The 19,774-nt window shown below is 44.7% G+C and overlaps 1 protein-coding gene across 4 annotated transcripts in view; it reads left to right on the top strand.

Moving 5' to 3' along the window:
• The window catches only part of LOC8032710 (DCC-interacting protein 13-alpha), a 62,158-nt gene extending 46,694 nt beyond the window's left edge, over nucleotides 1-15,464 (top strand). For all 4 annotated transcript variants that reach the window (XM_029972008.3, XM_029972009.4, XM_040220678.3 and 1 more), the window contains 6 exons: nucleotides 2,156-2,264; nucleotides 5,642-5,728; nucleotides 6,360-6,450; nucleotides 7,199-7,249; nucleotides 11,302-11,334; nucleotides 13,698-15,464. In XM_029972008.3, coding sequence (XP_029827868.2) covers nucleotides 2,156-2,264; nucleotides 5,642-5,728; nucleotides 6,360-6,450; nucleotides 7,199-7,249; nucleotides 11,302-11,334; nucleotides 13,698-13,823 — 497 coding nt within the window. In that variant the 3' untranslated portion in view covers nucleotides 13,824-15,464. The remainder of the gene's footprint in view (nucleotides 1-2,155; nucleotides 2,265-5,641; nucleotides 5,729-6,359; nucleotides 6,451-7,198; nucleotides 7,250-11,301; nucleotides 11,335-13,697) is intronic.
• The last annotated feature ends 4,310 nt before the right edge of the window (nucleotides 15,465-19,774 follow it).

Below are 19,774 nucleotides of genomic sequence, written 5' to 3'. Positions count from 1 at the left end.
TACAACCACTTTGCCAACTCTTCCGCAATTCAGACATCGTGGCAAGCAAAGGACAGATCGTGGTACTGCGTGCAGATCACTTTCCATTGCTTCATACAAAAAAAAAAAAGCACTTACGTTGGCTTTTTGGGTTTGCCAAGCTCTAAACCACACTGCGCAGTTCAAAAACAAAACAGGGAACTCGACCACGAGTTGACACTAATTAGCGAGTTCTGCTTTGTTCATAGTTTTCGAAGTATTTGAAGAACTCAAGTACTTTGAACAGCGAAAGTGTGAAGCGAATTGAATCGAATAGCAAGCCTTATTCGCGAAGTATTCGAAATTTTGAATATTTGCACACCCCTAAAAACGAGCGCACAGAATGGCAGTGGTACAGCCAGCTGAACTTAGCAAGCCGAGGTGTTCTTGATATCGCGATTGTTTTGTCTTTGTCAGCAATGGGATGCTTTGGTTTGAATTATAAAAGTCGACCTTCCTCAGGGCAGATTTTCAAAAATTTAAAAATGGGTCGACCTACAATCCTGTAAATACTGTAAATATTTGTGGCCTTTTGTGGGATGTCTTCTTTAGTCCTCTGTGTTGATCACATGCCCTGATAAATGCAGCAAAATATTCACAAATCTAGAAGTTCTGATAGATTTCTTTAACATATGTTTGTTAGAACTTCCACACATAACGGTCAGTCATGGAAGCCCATCGATTGAAAGAATCAATGCTAGTTACCCTTCTTGTTCTCATTATGGTGGTATCAGTGGCTGCTCTGTCAGCAAAAGCAATTGAGAAGTTATTGATTAAGTAGTAGTGACGGTTTCTGTACTAAAATATCATCTTCAGTGCAAAATCAGCCATCGAGATTAAATAGAGAAATTATTCAGAGCTCGAAGGTTTTGGCTGGATGCTCAATTTGTCTCGTGACCGACGGACAGGAGCACCAGAAAGGAGATTACGAAGTTTTGATTAGTTTTACCAGCTTTAGATTGGCAGCATGTCGACAACACAGACCAGCTAGACCCCGTAGCTAAGTAAGCATTGAGCAGTCAAGCACAAACCTAATTTTATCTCTCTCACGCTTCGGACATTTGTGCGATACAACGGATTTGGACGTGACACGGTTAGGACCGCCTCGTATCCACTAGTACGTACTTATAAACCTCATGATGTCGCTCACCACAATCTACTACATTCGCCACTCCAGTTCCCAAATCTTAAAAATTGATGATGTGTAAGATGGATAGGAAAGCAGTAATTGCACCGAAAGTATCTCCTAATCGAAACACGACGCAATGTCTGGTTTTGACAGAGTGCTTGCTGCGCCTTTTGGGGGGAGGACGGCACCACAAGCAGGGCTCTTGGGCGACTCGATCGGCCGCGGCCGCGTCTGTCGTTGAAAATGTCGAGGATATTGTTACAGTTTTTCACGGTAATGAAGCTAGGCATGCCTCAAAATTTGATGAGGGGAAATACACCCCTGAAATGCATTTTCGATGAAAGCGCGACCCCGTTACACACGGGCATAGATTTTAACACGAAAATGTTAGGAAGCTCGATCGTGTTGCAGAAAATCCGGCGTCGACGGGGCCGGAAGATCCTGATTGGTTGATAGGCTCATGACGTTACAGCCACGTGTGACGTCAAGCCACATGGCCTCTTGCGGGAATTTCAAACAACCCACAACGCTGACACGTGATATCACACGTGACACGTGATGTCACATGACGTCACGGTGGCATCACGTGTCTGTGTGACGTCACGTGCAACTTCACATGTAATGTCACTAACGCGTGATGCTGCCAACTAGGCCTAGTACACACGCTTGCACGGCTTGAGATTGAGCGCCGGTTTATATTACAGGACTTTGCGAACAAGGCCTGATGATGCTATCGCGTTTCACTCTTAAAGGCGAAGCTAAGGTATCCTGTAAGTTTTTCAAGCTTATCTTACGATAAGTCCCTCAATTCGTAACACCCCGTAGACGGTCAGTCTGCCTTAGAACAGTATGCCTTACTGGACCGCTGCGTAGCTGGGCGATTTGGCCGTTGGAGCACCACTGCCAAACATCCAAGTATCTTGCTGTGGCGATTACAGAAAGAAACGCAGGCCGACACAATACCCAATCTCTGAATTGAGATCGGCCGACGCGTGTCTCTGTTCCCAGGCGATCAGCTGGTGTGCGAGACCATGCGGCACATTCTCGCCGCCCGCATGGCCCACAACGTGTTCAAGATGACCGAGTCGCACATGGTGGTTACCCAAAAGGAACTCAGGTGGGCTCACTTTCTTCCTGCAAAGCTCCCTATGCTTTCTCTCTTTTGGGTATCTCTGTCTTTTTCCTATAGGGTGGAATTTATGGTCTGGACCAAAGGGGTCTCTGCATTGGCAGATTTGGTGTTAGAGTGAACTCCAAGGCTAAATTCTGGAATTGATTACTGGTTTTTTTTTTTTTTTTTTTTTTTTTGCGAAAAGTTTGGTGTTTTTTTTCACTATTTTTTTTTTGCATAGACATGCCAAATTATTGGTTTTGGAGTTGCCTTTGTGCCTTACTTTGTTTATTTCATAAAAGGCTGCGTGACAAAGAAAACTTTTCCTCTGCAAATAAGATAAGAATAAAATCACTTACATTTATTGTTTTTTTGTTTTTGTTTTCAATTTAGATTAAATACTTTATTATTGTAGAATTTTTTTACTTCTTTAATGCAATATAGTAGAAGTTTCTTGGCTTCTTCATTTTTCAACAGCATTTTCTCTAGTCTCGGGAAGCTATCCCACGAATATACCAGTGTTGTTCAGAAATGAGTTATGTTGTAGCAGCTAGATTTTTTTCATAGCAAAAGTAGACTCTATTTCATAATGCGGCAACATTCATACATTATGTGATTGCCGAAAAGTTATAGCAAGTACTCTGATTTTCTCATATGGTGCATGGCATTCAAAAGAGTAAATAAAGGCTAAAGAGGGCACACATTTTAACCGTCGATCCTGGAAAAAGGGGAATAGTAATTGCCTTTTCAGGAGGCCATAATTATAGACATATGGAGCTTATTTCTATACATATAACTTGTAAAGGTACTTACCAGCAAGTGTTAGTGTCAGGTCTTTACAGATTTAGCAGAAAATGTTAAATCCTACATAGATGACAAGATTTTTGCTGTATCATGCTCACTTCCATGTCTTTTGAGCTCGGGAAATTTTTTTAGCTGTTTGTTTCTTGTTTTTTTATGTTAAAAAGTTTGCATATTTTTTTTATCTACAGATCAGTTCTCAATCTGGGTTCCTTGGAACCCAGGCATTTCCTAGAGTAACCTCGAGGAGTTTCTCAACTAAAAACATTTTCTCAGTCGTCCCCTTCCTGACAGTAAAATATTCTCCCAGTTGAAGCATGACTCATACTAGCTCATAAATGCATGACTCAAACAACTTAAAAATAGTGCTTCAACTATTTTTTGTATGTTTGAGTTGTGCATTTATGCACAAGTGGGAGCTAAGTATTTCATAATGTGCACATTACAGGAAAACCTCTACATAAACACTGATATAGCAGTGGAGGTGTAGATTCGTGAAGCACTAATGTTCTAGTATCTTGTAATACTTTTACGAGCATATGAGGCATTGATATAATGAAGACACTGAAGATTTTTTCTGAAAAAGCTGACTTTCTTATAGAGGGGCCCTGCTGTATTGTTAATAATAAGGTCTGCACTCTTGTATGCCTTTCTATTGCAACAATGCTGAGAAGTTCTTTGGCTCTCTTCAAAGGCAGGCTGGTGCATTTTGATACGGAAACAACTCCAGGCTCTAACGTTATACTCAATGTTTGGGAGGAAGGAGAACCAAGTTTTTTGCTTCGTAAAATTTGGTGAAGACTGAATGTTGGGCAGTGAGTAGTTATGGGCTGTTTTCGTGTGAGGTTGCCATAACTGCATTGGGCGATGAAATCCAAAGTAAATGGTTTAAGCATAACCACAATAAAAAAAGGTATGGCAGAAAAGAAAAGTGGAATTATTGGCAAGAACTTCTCGAATTCTAGCGTCTTCCATTCGGCAAATAATGGGATTTGCTATTGTTCCCCAACTTAACTACGTCAGAATTCAACATGGCGGCCGCCATGAAAGAACTGTCTAGTATAGCCTCATACCACTAGAGTGACAAATGACACCGACAGACAGCCGACAGACGGGGACAAGGAAACGTGTTTTCTTGTAAGACTGGAGTTGGCAACAAAATGCCTCAGAATACACAAATGAACAGAGCCGGGCGGCGCAATTTTTATGTTTTGCTCTTTGGATGGAAAACGCTCCAACAAACACGGTGAAAGTAGAGACAATTACCATCGTGATTATCGGCACCAAACTTTTTCCGCACCCAAATTCCTAAATTTCTTGTTGGGGTCGTTCGAGTCATTTGACATCCTACGACGAGCAGTGCGAAATTTCATGCCGATTTCGAGGATGTTTCTATTCAAATGATTGAGGACACACATTTTTTATGGGATATGCGGCCTCTCGACTATCACAGATCATGACAGTAAGTCTCTTGCCTGCCGGAATGCCGTGTCCTACTTCCCTGCAAGCGATCTTACTTTGTTCCGTCCTCGAATGTTGGCATATCCATCTTGATGTAGAGACTTGGGGCTCGGCGTCTCAGAGCACCACCTCACGCACCAGGTTTTCGTGAGCTACACCAGCGATGACAAGTTTTCTTTCGCGACACGGCTGCCAGCGAGCAAGCCATGAGTACTATCATAGCCTCCTATATACTGATAAAGCCTGGCAGATTGCAACAAGAAGCGGCCGCCGAAATGGAAAAGGTGGAGCTGCAGTCAACGGACGAGAGGAGAGCCACGTGACTGGTGTCTCGCTGCAGCGAGACGCCAAAACACTCTTTTCCTGAGCGAACAAGTGTGTTTCGGGTCCTCTCCACTGCAAGAGCTGTGTGCCGATGCCCAGGTTCCCCGAGAAATGCCTCTTTGCTCTGTGCTACCAGATCCTCGCACTCCAAATCCGTGACCAAGTTATGGCTTGTCGTTGTACTGCCAGGTTCTGTAAGTATAGAGGAGGCTGTGGCACTATGAGCCGTCGAAGGACGGAAACGATCGGAGGCCACAGAGACCTTCTCCCAAGGCGGAGTGGCTGAGCAAGCTACGGGACGAATGGGAAGAAGGGTAGAAGGGTGGGAAGAGAGGCAACAATGGGTACTAGTGGGTGAGGAGGATAAGTCTGTCTCCAAGAGATCCTCCTTGGCGCGAAACCACTTGCGGTGCTTCAAGTTGGACGACAAACAAGAACTTGTCCGCCATTCATCGTTTGTCGGCGCTTATCAGCGGTTGCTGGGGGTGTTTGTCACTATGATGGGACAAGATCGGTGACACAGAACTATGTGGCGTCGCTGGACAAAGGTCGGTGTTTGTCGCCCTAGTGGGACAAGGCTGTTAACGTTTGTGGTGAGCAAATGCGCTCTCCTCTTTTTTCCTCGAACGCCTGCCGCAGCTGTTACTGATTATGCAATAATCTTTCAAGTTTATGAACCGAAAGCAGGTTGTTTCCAATTTAGTTATTGAGATTGCATTATCTTTTACCTTAGAGCTAGCATCCGGAAACAGTTTAGAAGGTAGGGACGGTGACTAGCTTTGGGCCTTGCTTTGCAGAATCATGGACCCATCGCACCAGGCGGTCAGGGCCGTTTTTCCCCTGGCTGACGTCTCTTTCTGGACGATACACAAGGAGAACAACAGGTATCTGCGCTTCCCTTACGTCTGCACACGTCATTTTTGTTTGACCAAGAAGCCAACTTACTTGTTTATCGACCATACTGCGAGCTATTTCGGCTCGTATGTGAAGCGTAGCAAAACGCCCAGAGACATGCAGTAAGTAAGAGTGTCGAAGAAACGTAGCAGATCTCCTAGGCACATATGATAGAAAGAATGCAACTTTTCTGACGCTGGAGGGGGGAAAGGTGCGTTGTTTACTTTCGAATCTGTCGATGGACTTTTTTTAAAGTAATAAGCGACATCTCGAGTGTCGTCCGACGACTACAAAAGAGGGGCGGCCGAACGTCCCTTCGCCTGTCAAAACACGTTGGCTTTGTGCCATCGTAACAGCTTTCCTTGCTTTTTTGTCCCCATACTAACCTACGCTAAGAAAAAAAGAATCGTGAAAAGACGAAACAAGTGTTAAGATAGGTACCTACTATCGGTCGTGTGGGACGTTGCCGTCCGAAAATGGCGAACAGCGTGAAGCAAGGCTAGGGTTATAAGGTGTTCGCACGTGCAGAGGCTTACTGGAAAAAGGTCCGTTGCACGCGTAAATAGGGTTTGCACTTGCTCTTAGAATCGGGTGTAAGGTCTGCCCACCTCTTCCTTCCAGGCTCCTAGGGTTCATCACAATGAGTGCCTCGGGTGACGGTCCCCGCACCTACCGATGCCACGTGTTCGAGGCGCACACTTCTGCCGAGGAGGTAGGAATGAGCCGCCGCTTCCTTTGAATGCACATCGAGGGCTTCCTCCTTCGAAAGGGTGCACGATGCACACGATGTTTTCAAAGCATTGTTGTACGCTTTGATTGTACCACTGCAAACTCTAAAGTTTGGAATGTCTGTTGTTGTGAAGTTTGGAACGTCTGTCATCGTGCCACTAGATGTTTGTGCTTATCGACTTTGCGGTAATGTAGCTGGAAAGTACAAATGACGTGTGTTTGAATACGACTCACGTTGTCTGTTCTGGTGTGTGGAGACCGATGGGTTGCGGAAGAGCAGCCTTATGAAAGGGACGTCACTGTACCATGTGTTCCAGCACAAGCTGGTATCCTAAACAGAAAATATCTGAAGGTCTGAGCAAGCGGTCGGGGTGCAGACTTGTTTTGTACCAGCGACATTGCAATCACATTGAAGGTTTTTTTTTTTTTTGTGTAATTGCTTTGAGACTGTCCAAAATGTTGAAAGGTGCATTCAATTCTGGTTTCATTTTGGCTCGACACTCGTTATGCATTTTTAAGCTGTTAGGCCTCATTTATAGCTTGAGCTATCTGATGTGAATCACATTTTTCTTTATTTTTTTTTTATAAGTCCTGTCTGATGTTCAACGCGAGCTTTATATGGGGGCAGTTTCACTGTAGCGATTCCTAGACGCACTCTGTGTTTCAGAGTTTTAGCTGTTTTTGAGTTCTTGTAGTCTCATAGACACCAATCTTTGGTTCTTTTCTTGCAGATTTGCAGTGCTTTGTCAATAGCAGCTAACATAGCTCTCAAGGCTCTGATGGTGAGTGGTTTCAAAGGTGATTTGTTCTGTGTCACTGCATTCAACTGAACTGCTTATTTAAAATGAGCAGCTGTTTGAACCTTTCAAAGCAAAGTATGAAAATGCACCCCAGTAAAATACCAGTTGTCTACTTTGGTGGTTCTGCTCACCTATTGTGAAAGCTTCTTTTTAATTTAGTTTTTCTTGGGTTTAGGAACAGTGTTCACTTTAACTCCTTCACTGTAAAGTCAGATTTATCGAAGCAAGACCTCTGCAGCATGACGGTGGAATGCCGATTGTAGGACTTTAATGAGACCGTGTGAAAACATAGTATAATCTGATAAACAGTGATTATGACTTTTCATGGGCCCCCCCAAGACAAAAATGTGCGGAAACATTACCAGGCGTTTCGGTAAAGACTTTCAGAAATTTCTACAAATAGGGTGGTTGAGGGCAAAAGAGACTCATTACACCAGTGGTTTTCAACCACAGATGTTTTGGGGACCCTTTCTTGTTTGACAGAGATGATGGGGGACCCCATCCACCGGGTGGGAAGGGAGTATTGAGCGATTACAATGACAAAGGGGTAAAAAAAAAAAAAAAACTAAATGCGCGTAAACCAACTTTGGAGCTTCGAAACGGAGAGTAATCAACCCCACTCCCTTGGAACATATGGTATGGTCTTTTTAGCTTTGTCAGACAGCCTGCACCAATAATAAAACAAGTTTTATCGCTCGGCTTGACTGAAGTTTGAGGACTTTGGGGTTCCAAGAAGGCCTTCAGGGACCCCCATTTGAGAACCACTGCATTACGGGAATAAGCTGCCAGTCGTGGTGGACATCGGGGATTGAGAAAAATCATATGAATTAGCTAAATAATTAAAGGAAATTTACTAATTAAATTTTTAGTGAATGAAAATTAACATATGCTTTAATTAGAAACTTGCTGAGCATCATCGAGAACCGTTAAATTACCTAATCTTAGAAAGATATATAAGCATTTTATGGCAATCTTAAAAATAAATGGCTCAATTTGGTCATGTTTCGGTTTCCCGTCGGAGTGCACCCTATGCAGCCGAGGCACTCAGCTACCGCCTCGCCTTCCTTGTAGGATGGGAGGGAGTGTGGTGCATGTGCGTTGCACGCCTTGGCCATAGGCAAGGGGGGGGGGGGGGGCGGCAACGGCGGCGGCGGGTGGTAGGACTGCTGGTGCAGAGATGCGCTTGTATACACCAACTCATGTTTACAAACAAACCGGAGCGCCCCTAGCGGACGCCACCGGCGCCGCGCATGCGCGATGGGGGTGTGGGCAAAAAGCTCGCCGTCGCCCATAAACAAACCATTGAAATGCGATGTTGTCGGCGCCGGTGTGAGTCCCCGCGCTCTTTTTCGCGTGGGAACTGTTGATTCTACGTCCTCCTAACGATGTCTGACCACTTGAGCAGCGTCAGCGAAATTAACGAGGCTCGTTACACCGCAAAATTTCGCGTGAATCATCTGACATGCGGCGATTCATTCCGCGTGGACGCCGCAGAACGTACGCTAAAGCCTGATTCACGTGATGAGATTTCGCTCGCAATTTTCAGTAGCGACGTCACTCGGACTGCAAAAGCGTGAACCGTAGCTGAGTTGGTCGACGTCGATACTGAAAATCGCAAGCAGAATCTAACCAAGTGAATCAGGCATAACAAGTCGGTGATGGCCACTGGTAACAATGATCAACATCTCCTTGTATCTACTGTTTACGTCAAGCCTGCTTACTAACCTTCAAACTTAAATTTTTTAAGGCCTGCACTTAATTCTTATCGCAAGTACCGGGCTCACGTTTGGTCTACGGGTCGGTGTCCTCTAAAAGAGCAGACGACAAGCAGAAACGTTACAAAGAGCAGACGACAGTTCGAACGATCAGGCAACCGTTTGAACTTGAAGACGCTCTAAACGTAGTCCGCAGGTGGTCCATACAACTTGATGGTTTTACGGCGTTCATTTTGGAATCAAACAAATAAATTTGATGGCCAGTAGTATTCGTGAATTTAACTCAAAATGCTTCCCGCCCAAGCAATCGTGGTCCGACGGCGTCTGGTTTTCCCTTTTCACGGCACATATCCGCGTTCTCGGACGAACCGAGCGCATGAAAACTGACCTTCAAACCTTTCTCGACTCTCTTGGTACAGCCCCAGTCGCAGCATTTTGACGACAAGGCAGGTTTTTGTCTGGTTCCTTTGAAAACAACGCAGGAATACACGTCTCAAATGGGCACTTCCGCCCACTGCCCCAGACCGGAAGTGTGTCCGACGCGCCACCACTGCGCCGTGACGTAACAGAGATGAGTTCGTGTATAGGAAAGCCAAGCGCCTAGAAACGCCTCCAAATTGAGCATTTTTTCGGAACACCGTAAAATGCTGTATGTGCCTCATATGTTTCTAATATGAGCTGATTTAATGGTTTTTGATGATGCTCAGCAATTTTTGTAATAGGCACCATCTGTTTATCTTCACCAATTAATAGTGAATGGACCCCTTTCGAAAGACTGCCCTCTCTTGGTAGCTGTGGAATCCCTGCACAATAGCAGACTACAACTGTAACGTCACGACGCACTTTATGCGTTTGGTTGGATTAGAAGCCAAAACACCCACAAAAAAAGGGGACGAGCACAGTGACGTTGCACTTTCGACGCTGGTCGGCTGCTCAGCTTCTAGTGTTGGCCACAGTGCTGTGGTTTGCACCTTCTGATAATTGGCATGTGACTTTTGAAAGGTGTCTATTAGTAAATTTGAGCTAATTAGCATGTTTTTTGCAATCCCTGATGTCCATCATGGCTGGCACTTTGTTCCTACAGAAAATATCTTCCCTTCTTAACCTCCCCATTTTTTGGAAGTTTTGAAAGCCTTCGCCAAAACACCCAGTATAATTCTAAGCCTTCATGATTGTGAAAAGCTAAAGCTCTCACATAAGTAGAAACAAAAATCAACGGGTAGGTGATGGTAAAACATTCTTATCGCATAGATAGTGGAGCACGGCAGCAAAGTGGGAGGGGGGAGGTGGAGCCAACATATTTTTTCCCTTGCCAGCATTTTCCTGCACTTGGACGATGGAGAGAGGGGAGAGCCACTGGGGAGAGTTGAATACACCACAGGAAAATGCGATTGGAAGGATGCAAAGTCTATAAATCCAAACAAAAGCAACTAAAAGCAGCTCCGCTGGCAAAAAAGCAATGTGGTAGAGATATCAGACTTAGAGTTAATGAGGAATTTCAAAGAGTATCATTTTAGCCCTGGTGCCATTGGTTACAGTGGGTGTGTTGTGCAGATTTGTCACTATGCAGTAAACCTCTCTTGGTTTCACACGTTCGTCTTTTTGCGCTAGACTCGTCAGACAAAATAACTTGCGCAGAGAATGTCTTCGTCAGTCTCGCAGAGTTTGTTTTCGAGGCGTTTTACCATGACCTTTTGTTTCGACACTATTGTACTTCTGCTATCTGAATGGCCCAAGCAACTGTCCAGTCCTAAGGGCTGAATCTTTATTCTTACATTCATCTGTGTGCATTCCACCACTAGTGTGTCATATGCTGGTCCTTTTACTTTTTGTACTTCAACAATTGGGGTTTTCATGTTTAAAAGAGCTCCTGCTTCGTGAAATGGTAAAGGCAGAATCTCGGGAGCCTGCTCGCGGCTGTTCTCTTTGTCTTGCAAGTGTTTATTGTTAGTCAACAATTCCCGTAAAACAATGGCAGCTTGCTTTTTTGTCTCCACTATAGTGCACTGCATAGGCATTTCTTGGGAGTGCAGCATCAGAATATTCACAGAGAGGAATAGTTGCAGCCACCAGAGTTTACATTAGAATAAACTCTGCAGTATTTTACATATGGTGCTAATGGAATAACAGAAACATGGAAAAGATTATTAAATTTTCATTGGGTGCTTTTTCTGCCAACGTAGAAAAAAAACAAAAAAACTTGCCTTGTATATGTATATAATTTGTCGAGAAGTAATTTATTGAAAGAGAGGATGATTTAATTTTTTAATATTCCTGCTGCTTGTTAATATTTGTTGTCTTGTCTTTTTTTTTTATTAGGAACACCAGCAGCCGTCACAAAAGGAGGAAAAGGTGCAGTAAGCCATTTTAGATTTATTAGATTTGTTAATGCACTTGTGCCTAATGTTAATGCGTGCGCTCTCGTGCTCGTCTGGTAATATTCGAACACTACCTCCTGCATCTTGACCTTGACTCTCTGGCCTCAACATCCAAGATAGCAATGCTAACATCGCTGCCAGAACTTATAGAAGGTTCTCGGTATGTTGTGTAGAGATGAACTCTAGGCTGCGCTTCTTTAATGTTAAATTTTTCTGCCATTTTCTTAGAAAACTTGTTATGTTTTTTTTTTGTTAACGTGCTGTGTTGGTAGGTTTCCGTTTTGTCCTTAGTCCCGTAACAAGGCTTCAGGGAAAAGCCGGCAGAACTGAAAAGGGGATAAGGGCAAAAATGGTTTCGAAAGCCGGGAATTTTGTTGACGGGGGAGATAGTGCGGGGAATTCGCAGTGGGGATTTTGATACAGGTGTTTCGAGATCGGGTTATTTCGTGTACAACCACATTAAACATTTAGTTTGCTTCAGTTTTTGTCACCTCATCACTTGTCATTCGTGACAGTATTAATAAACCCTGAGTAACTTGAAGTCATAAAAATTAGAAAAAAAATTGGACAAATGCAATGTTTCGAGATAAGCGAGGTATTGAATTTTCTTTGCTCTGATGGTGCATATGCAAATGGAACCCTTCCAACAATGGCATCAATATGCTTCACATCGTAGAGAGCCACTTTGGGGAGAACAAAAAGCAACAAAATTATCAACAAGCAAGAGTCTTAAGATGAGACAACGAGGCCTTGAAGCAAGAAAGCAAAGGAAAGGAAATAATCGGTGAAAGAGGCAAAGAGCAGAAGATAATGTGTAGCCCCAGTGAGAGAGAAATAGCACTTTTGCAATTTGGAGGGAGGGGGGGGAAGCAAAAAAAGTAAGAGCGAACATCCTTGAGGTGCAATACTGTGCCATGCATGACACAACTTTTTTTTTTCTTTTCTTTTTGTCTTGGTTTGCAGCCTACTGCAAAACTTTGTTTTCTTTTTTTCTCTTCTGTCTTTGCTTATGAATCCCTGTTTTTTTGTCAGCTGATGTTTGGGCTACTATGTTCATTGTTTGCTGTGCTCTGCCTTTTGTTGTTTTTTAATTTTTGTTGTTAAGATTTTAATATGTCCAAGGTCCCTCCTGAAAACCTTTTCAGATAAGGTTTTCAGGAGGGACTGTGCCTATAGGGGTTCATTCCATGTCAAGGAAATCTTTCCGCTTATACTTAATCTAGACTAAACTGATATTTTCAGATAGCTTACTTCCAGTTAATCAGGGATTACTATCTTCTGAGAAGATACACTTTAACTCTAGTGACTTCAGAATGTTGATTTAAAAAATGGACTGTGTGAATTTTTTTGCTGTGAAGACAACATAAGTGATAGTTCAATTTAGACATTGTAAGAATTTAAATATTAAAACAAATGCATTGGCATGCTATAGGTGACTGAAAAGAAAATTCCTTTTATTTAAGATGCATCAAATATTTTTTTTATTCTTAAATTCCATTCTAACATTCTTTAATCTATGTTGTGGTGCCATGACCATTCTCACTTTAAATTGCATCTTTTTAGAGCGCAGCTTTTAGGCGCCATTTTCCGGGTTGAGCAGCGTCGCCGTCGGTGTTAACATAATCGCACGTTGCATTATGGGACGTCACAGTTTCCCTGCTAAATTTAGCAGGGAAGCAATTGGTGTTGAGGTCACATGACATCAATTTCCCCGCTAAATTTAGCAGGGAAATTTTTGCTAAATTTAATAGAAAATTTAGCGAAAACGGTATCACAACAACAACCCCTCTTCGTCCTCAAGAACTGCGCTCTAATTTCGCATTACCGAAAATTGTAAACGTTTTTCATTTCTTATAGTCAGCACATCTATACAGTAAAACCTCGTTATAACAAAATGGGATGTAACAAACTAATGGATATAACAAAGCAATCATAATTCCCCTTGCTTGCTAATAGTGGGAAGAAATGGACATTGGCTATAACAAACTAATGGTTATAATGAAATAATTAGGACCGCTCCTTCAACTTTGTTATAACGAGGTTTTACTGTATTTGGTGGAAACTTTCTGAGGCAATGCAGTCAGTGCTGTGGGCATCGGTTTATTTGCATACCTTGAGCGTTGACTAAAGCTATGCATGCTCCCTCTTCACTTCTGAATTGCAACTGAAAGTCGCCCCGAAGTATGGATAAATGTTCATAACATATCCGCCTCTTTGAGTTGTCTAAACTGTGTTACTCGTGCGTGTGGACAGAGCCACAGTCTTGGTTGTGCTGTACAAAGCATCATCTGACCAATGACCTGTGGAGAGTGTTATACCAAGGCATTTCTGCACCAGGAGGAAGATCTGCTGAGCAAGCTGAAATTGTCAGAGCACGAGAACGCACTGTTCCCGCCCACCTCGACGAAGCAAGAGGGTGGAGACACTCCGCAGGCGGGGGACGACTCCAAGGGGAACGCTTGATGTTCGCACCTTTGAGACTTTTGTGCAAAAGGAAACATGCAAAGATCTTTCAAGCAGCATGCTGATCTCCAGCAGTGATCATACAGCAAGGGTAGCAGCTACAATGCCACTCTTGACAACTCTGCATGAGCAAAACAGGCTGGGATTCAGCATTTTGGCACAGCTTGTGCCAACGTCGTTCTCGGACAACGGCGACGCAATCTTTTCCCACGCAGTGGTGTCTCGGTAAAGAAAGCGGCACTTTTTGCAACAGGCCTTAGCTTGTCGTCTTTTCTTTTACCTTTTCTCTGTATTTAGAACCTCGTATTTCTAGGCATATTTTTTTTTTCCTTTCTAAAGTTGGGTAGTTGCTGCCAGTGCTCCCCTGGCTTGTTACATTACATTCCTATTTTTTTTCTGTGATCCTTAGGTCTCGTTTTTGAATTAGTAGAGACATTTTTGTTTGAAGTGCATTGTTGTCTGAAAGTCACATGATATGCGTGTGCTGGGAGTGGACGTTGTTACCGTGACTCAATTTCCCAACCAGGAAAGATTGTCTGCACTTTGAATTCGGTTGTTTTGGGCAAAATTTCTTCAGCTGCATTACTGACTAAGTCTATGCCATTATTTCACAAAGGTGCCATAAGGAAATAGTCACCATGAAGGGGTGGATGGATGTACAGAGGCTGAACGTTTCTGGGTGGTGATTTGCACCAGTAGGCCACTATTTTGCTTTTTCTTTTTTTTTCTGAATTGACACACATTTTTTTTTCTTTTCTTTTTGTAATTTAGGAGAGTTGCATTTGTTGCATTTCTGCTCACTTTTTGCAGTGTGCTGGGAAAACCAGGTTATTGTAATTGGAACTTACTCTAAGTACTGGTAACATCAAATGTTATTTTTTGTTGTCTCTTGCATTGTCACCCTAAGCAGAACCACCAGTTTTTCTAAATTAATTTTTGTAGCTACTAGTCATGATTAGTACAAGATGAAGGTAATTATATGGAGTTGGGCTCGGTAAGGCTGTTTTGTGTACTTGTGTAATTTAGGAGCTGTATCGAGCCGTGCGAGCCATCTCATCTAATGCAAGCAAGCCGTGGTTGTGTTGCTGTCGAGTGGAGATGACAAACATTCTGGCAAACAACGTCTTGTCAAAATAAGACCCCTTTCTCGCGGTATTTGGTTGAACAGTTTAGAAATGGCACTCTTTTTTTTTTTGTGAATGGTGTTGCAACCTAGGCATTTGGCTCTTTGAAAAGAAGGTAACTGCTGGCTTAGCAATATGTGTTTAAGGCGAGCACAACGGTTGCGTTACTGCTTCAGTTTAGTCTGCGGTCATGTTCATGCCTCTTGGATTGGTTTGAGCGATATGCTGGAGAGATAATAAAAACGGTCAACTGTTTACCTTTGGCAGTGTGAGCAGTGAACAAAGTGAGCATTCCCACCGTGTGCAGGCAAAAACAGGGCCTTTTGCTAATACGTCGCTTGATAAAAACTGCCGTTCAACAATGCGACCGCTTTTCGCTCAAATGTCGTTTGACGGGATGGCGATCACCATCGTAACGTGAACCCGTCAAGTGGTGCATTTCTCGGGTGCTTCCTTCAGTTTCCCAATTTCGTGTTACTGTGAGTTTCTCTAATAAAATAATTTTTTAACCGAGGTACTTCAGAGATATGGCTTATTCATCCCTTACCATGTTGTGTTGCTCTTTGTTGTGAGCAACTGAAGTGTGTGTGCTTTTGTTCCTTTCTACATGCTTTATGCCCGCACTGCATTTTCATATGACATAGGTATACAGTAGCAAACAAAACAATATATTTCTCTTTTACGTGGCTAACTTCCTTGAGAACTCTAATGCATATATAGATATTGTTATGTACTAAAGCTATATTACCATATTTGTTGGTACAAGTCAGTTCTTCGGGAAGTATGTGTAAAATATATTTTTTAATAAATATTGCAAAACTGGTACCTGCAGCACAACAGGACATTGTCGATAGTCTAGCCGTTAACGACGAAATTGAACATCGTGCTAACCCTGATCTCTAGATATGAACCTAAGCTAATCAATATTTCATAGAGCACCCGTAACATTAATCACAACTTGGCACTGATATTGAGTCATGAAATTCAGCAAATTGTTGAAGACTATCTGTTCTAGGTTTGACCACTCCTGCTGCAATTAGTAAAACTTCTGCTCAATGTTGCTGCCTTTCTTTACCTTCAGGCAACAGTCCAGCCCTTCCCAAAGATGATCAATTGAAGTAAGGTCAGGAAACTGACCCGACCGCCCCATTAGGTCGAGCCTTTTGCCGAGACAATTTCTCAAAACTCTGGATGAGTGCATATGGTCACTGTTCTGCTGGAATTTGTAGCTACGACGATTTAGTCCGTGCCCAGGAAAGCATGGCATCCTCAAGGAGTCCCTCAAAAACCTGTCACTACCCCATAAATTCAGATAAGGGGACCATACCACGAGCAGAGAAAAAGAGGAACATTGGCTTATTAGAAAGACAAATGGGTTAGGTAACACTCCCTCAATCATGCTCACTGTCCTCAGCTGATAGCGGGCTGGAATAAAATCCTACGCTTTTTTGACGACGCGCATATTGAACTATCGCTACCAAACAGCATAAACGATTCGTCCGGTCAGACAGTTTCTTAAATCTTGGAATTAAATGTATCTTCAATCAGTCTTTGGTCAGGGATCCAGCTCGTTTTGTTTTTCATTTGCTTCCGAGCTGGCCTACATGCCTTTAGTCCGACAGCTAGCAGATGCTTCAATGTTCATGAAGACACCGTGAAGACCAGTGGCGTAGGCAGTGGGGCGAGGTTTGGGGTTTAAACCCCCCCCCCCCCCCCCCCGAAGTGCCGAAATGCCCAATTCCTGAGAACAATTCTGAAAATCTCGATAGCCGACAGCAGAGGGCTCGTGCGGCTCGCCCAAACAATGTTCCTATCGACCAGGTGGGACGTCGACTTGGGTCGTCCTCGAGAGTACCAAGTAAAGAAACCTCCTCTGAGCCTAGTTCTCTTGGGAATTTCAGACACGATTGATGGTGATACCCTGAATTGCTCAGAAAGCTGGCGCTGCTTCATTCTAGACTGGTGGCCACAGATAATCGCTATTGACCATTCTCTGCTAAATTCCGTGGTCCTTGTACTTTTTCTAATTCCCGAAAATTTATGGATCTAAAGGAACACTGACACTCCACTCCACCCCCCCCCCCCCCACACACACACACACACACACAAAAAAAAAAAAAAGTTTTTTTCTTTTTTGGTTAGGCGATTGATTGTGGTGTCAAATTTCCCAATCAATATTTTGCTACAGTGTCACGTATATGCTTAATAAAGTAAAAAAAAAAGAAAAAAACTGCTCGAAACCGAAATTGTTTAGAGGTGCAACGCGAGCTGGACAAGAATGGCAATAATAATCCCTGGAGATGGGGACAAAGGACAAACACGCGGGACCGAAAAAATCCGCGTGGTCCGGGTTTCGGACCCGGGACCTCTCCATTTCCAATGGAGCACTTATACCAACTGAGCTAACCAGGAGCAGAGCAAACGGGTTTAGTCAGCTGCCACCAGTCTAAAATCAACAAGGGTGAAAGGCCTGCATTTTTAAGGTTATGATTAAGATGCAATTAATGCCTAGAACCAAAGTTACTAGATTACATCGGTTGTGGAACTCCTGCGGAAAGGAATAGTACTCCCCACCCCCTCCCCCCCCCCCCTCACACACACACACACGCACACACCGCCCCCTTTACTCCAGCCCGCCCCCCGTCGTTCGAAGCGGCATCTAGATTTTCGTTTACGAACTGTTTTCCATAAAATAGATTGGAACGCCATCTAGACCCTGCGCTTCGAAACGTACGCAACGTACGTATCCCATAGAATACACTGCAGTTACCAAAGCAGCCGTTCGGTGCGTCGACCGACGGGAGGTGAGCCGTGTTGAGCGAGGGGAGTTACTGCTCATGCATGCAGCGTCTATGAGCAGTTCCGTATCTGAGCTAAATAACGTTGCCTAGAATCAGCGTTACTACAGGGTGATTCAAGGATACGCGAGGCTCTTTAAATCGACCGCAAAATTCGGCGCAACGAACGAGCATATGGGGCCGAGAGCCGGCGTTTCTAGCAGATAATCTTTTCGACTCAAAAGCGGCGCGCGTTCCGCAGGCGGCGGCAGTCGCAGAAACAAAAACGCGCGTTAACAACAGGGAAATCAACGTTACTAAAACACTCAGTTCGGAAACTCTCATAGAGACAGCTTTGAAAAAGTGGCCCCAATCTGTCTCCGAGTACCGAACTAACGACGAACACAACGCCACCATCTCTCCCGCAGCGGCCTCTCGAAGAACTGCACGTGACTTCTATTTTGGCTTTAAGAACAGATACAGCGGTAGAGGTTACAGGTAAGAAAAATTTATTTGGCACCACTGCGAGTTTATACAATGTTACAAGGTGACGGTATATGCTCTACACAAAACAATGTTTACGCGACGCACTGATCACTCCGGCCGTCGCAGCCGGCGAGGCGGAACCGGAGTGCCCGCGGTTACAGCATGTCCAAGGACAGGCAAGCCAAATGTACCTGGCCGTTGATCACCGTCAGGAACCGGCACGACCAACGTCGCAGGAACTCGCACTCCCCAAGGAGGAACAGCTCACACTCCAAAAACGTGACCAGCTCCCGTCGCAGTCTCCATAGAAGTGGCCATATCGCCCGTTGGCAACGCTGCCGCACCTTCGAGGAGCAGCGGTTGCGCACCAGGACCCATTCGGCCAGCGCTATCACAAGGAAAGCAAAATTCCCTCGGGGCCGACGACCCTGATTGACATAAGGGCGCACACCAGCGTCAGGAAAGGCATGCGCCACAAGACGCCAGAAAATCTGCGCCACCACGCACTGCGCCGTTACGTGGACGTTTGTGTCCACTGCGCTGCAGTTGGGACACTTAACATCACTGACCACACTCCAACGGAAAAGGCGGTCCTTGGTTGGTAAGACTCCCCAACCTTTCTTCCACTGGAAGTCACACACTTCTCCTGGCAGGCTACCGTGGGGGAGGGGTGGTCCTATGTACGACGGACCAAGCCCCGGCACTGGCGCCGGAAACTGCGACGAGTAGAGGATCTCAACAAGACGAGACGCCGGAGCCTCAACAATGTCTTCTTTTGACACATGGACGCGCAGCTGCCGGAAAGTCTCAATAGCAGCTCTGTAGAAAGGCGGAACCGTTTCCACGCGGGCGCCTATGAAGGGCGGTTGCGAGGGTTCCAGGTCACTGTACAATGTCCCGAGAAAATACACCGCCAGTGGACGGGACGGGTTGTCCGTGTCATCGAGAATAGTCAAGAAATCTTGAGAGCTAAAGTGGACGCTGTCAGTTTGATACGAGGAAAGCTCCAGCCACCGCGCTCTCGAGGGAGGCTGAGCGCGGGGCGAGCCACCAGAGCCGTCTTGCCTGCCCAAAAGAAGGACACGAGAGAAGAGCGCGCCTGGCGTATAAACGGAGAAGGCGGTGAAGCTACGCGCGCGACATACCAGAGTCGCCCGCAAATCACTGAATGTGCCAAGTAACGCCGTACAGCCATTGGGAAGGCATATCCCCGGGCCTCTTCTACGCACAAGTTTATGTCACGCGCAAGCGCCGACCACGTCTCGCGTGCCACTCCGTCTCTATCAAAGGTCACCCCCAAGATTTTGACAGCTGCGTCAACAGGGAGCGGCAAGGGATCGGGCGGGGGATTGCCAATGCAGAGAATCTTCGACTAGGTGGAGTTTAGCTCTGCGCCGGACAAAGCCGCATGGGTCGCAAAAACCTGAAGCGCACCCAGAACACTGTCGCCATCCCGGGCGAAGAGCGTCACATCGTCAGCGTACGCAGTCGCCTTGACCTGACCCGTTCCTGGGAGCTGTAGACCACGAACGTTCGAGGCTCTCTCAAGTCCAAGAAGGAAAGG

This window comes from Ixodes scapularis, unplaced genomic scaffold (genome assembly GCF_016920785.2).
Source record: "Ixodes scapularis isolate PalLabHiFi unplaced genomic scaffold, ASM1692078v2 PGA_scaffold2__306_contigs__length_199485367, whole genome shotgun sequence".
NCBI classification, from domain to species: domain Eukaryota; kingdom Metazoa; phylum Arthropoda; class Arachnida; order Ixodida; family Ixodidae; genus Ixodes; species Ixodes scapularis.
This window is presented reverse-complemented; position numbering and strand designations above follow the sequence as displayed.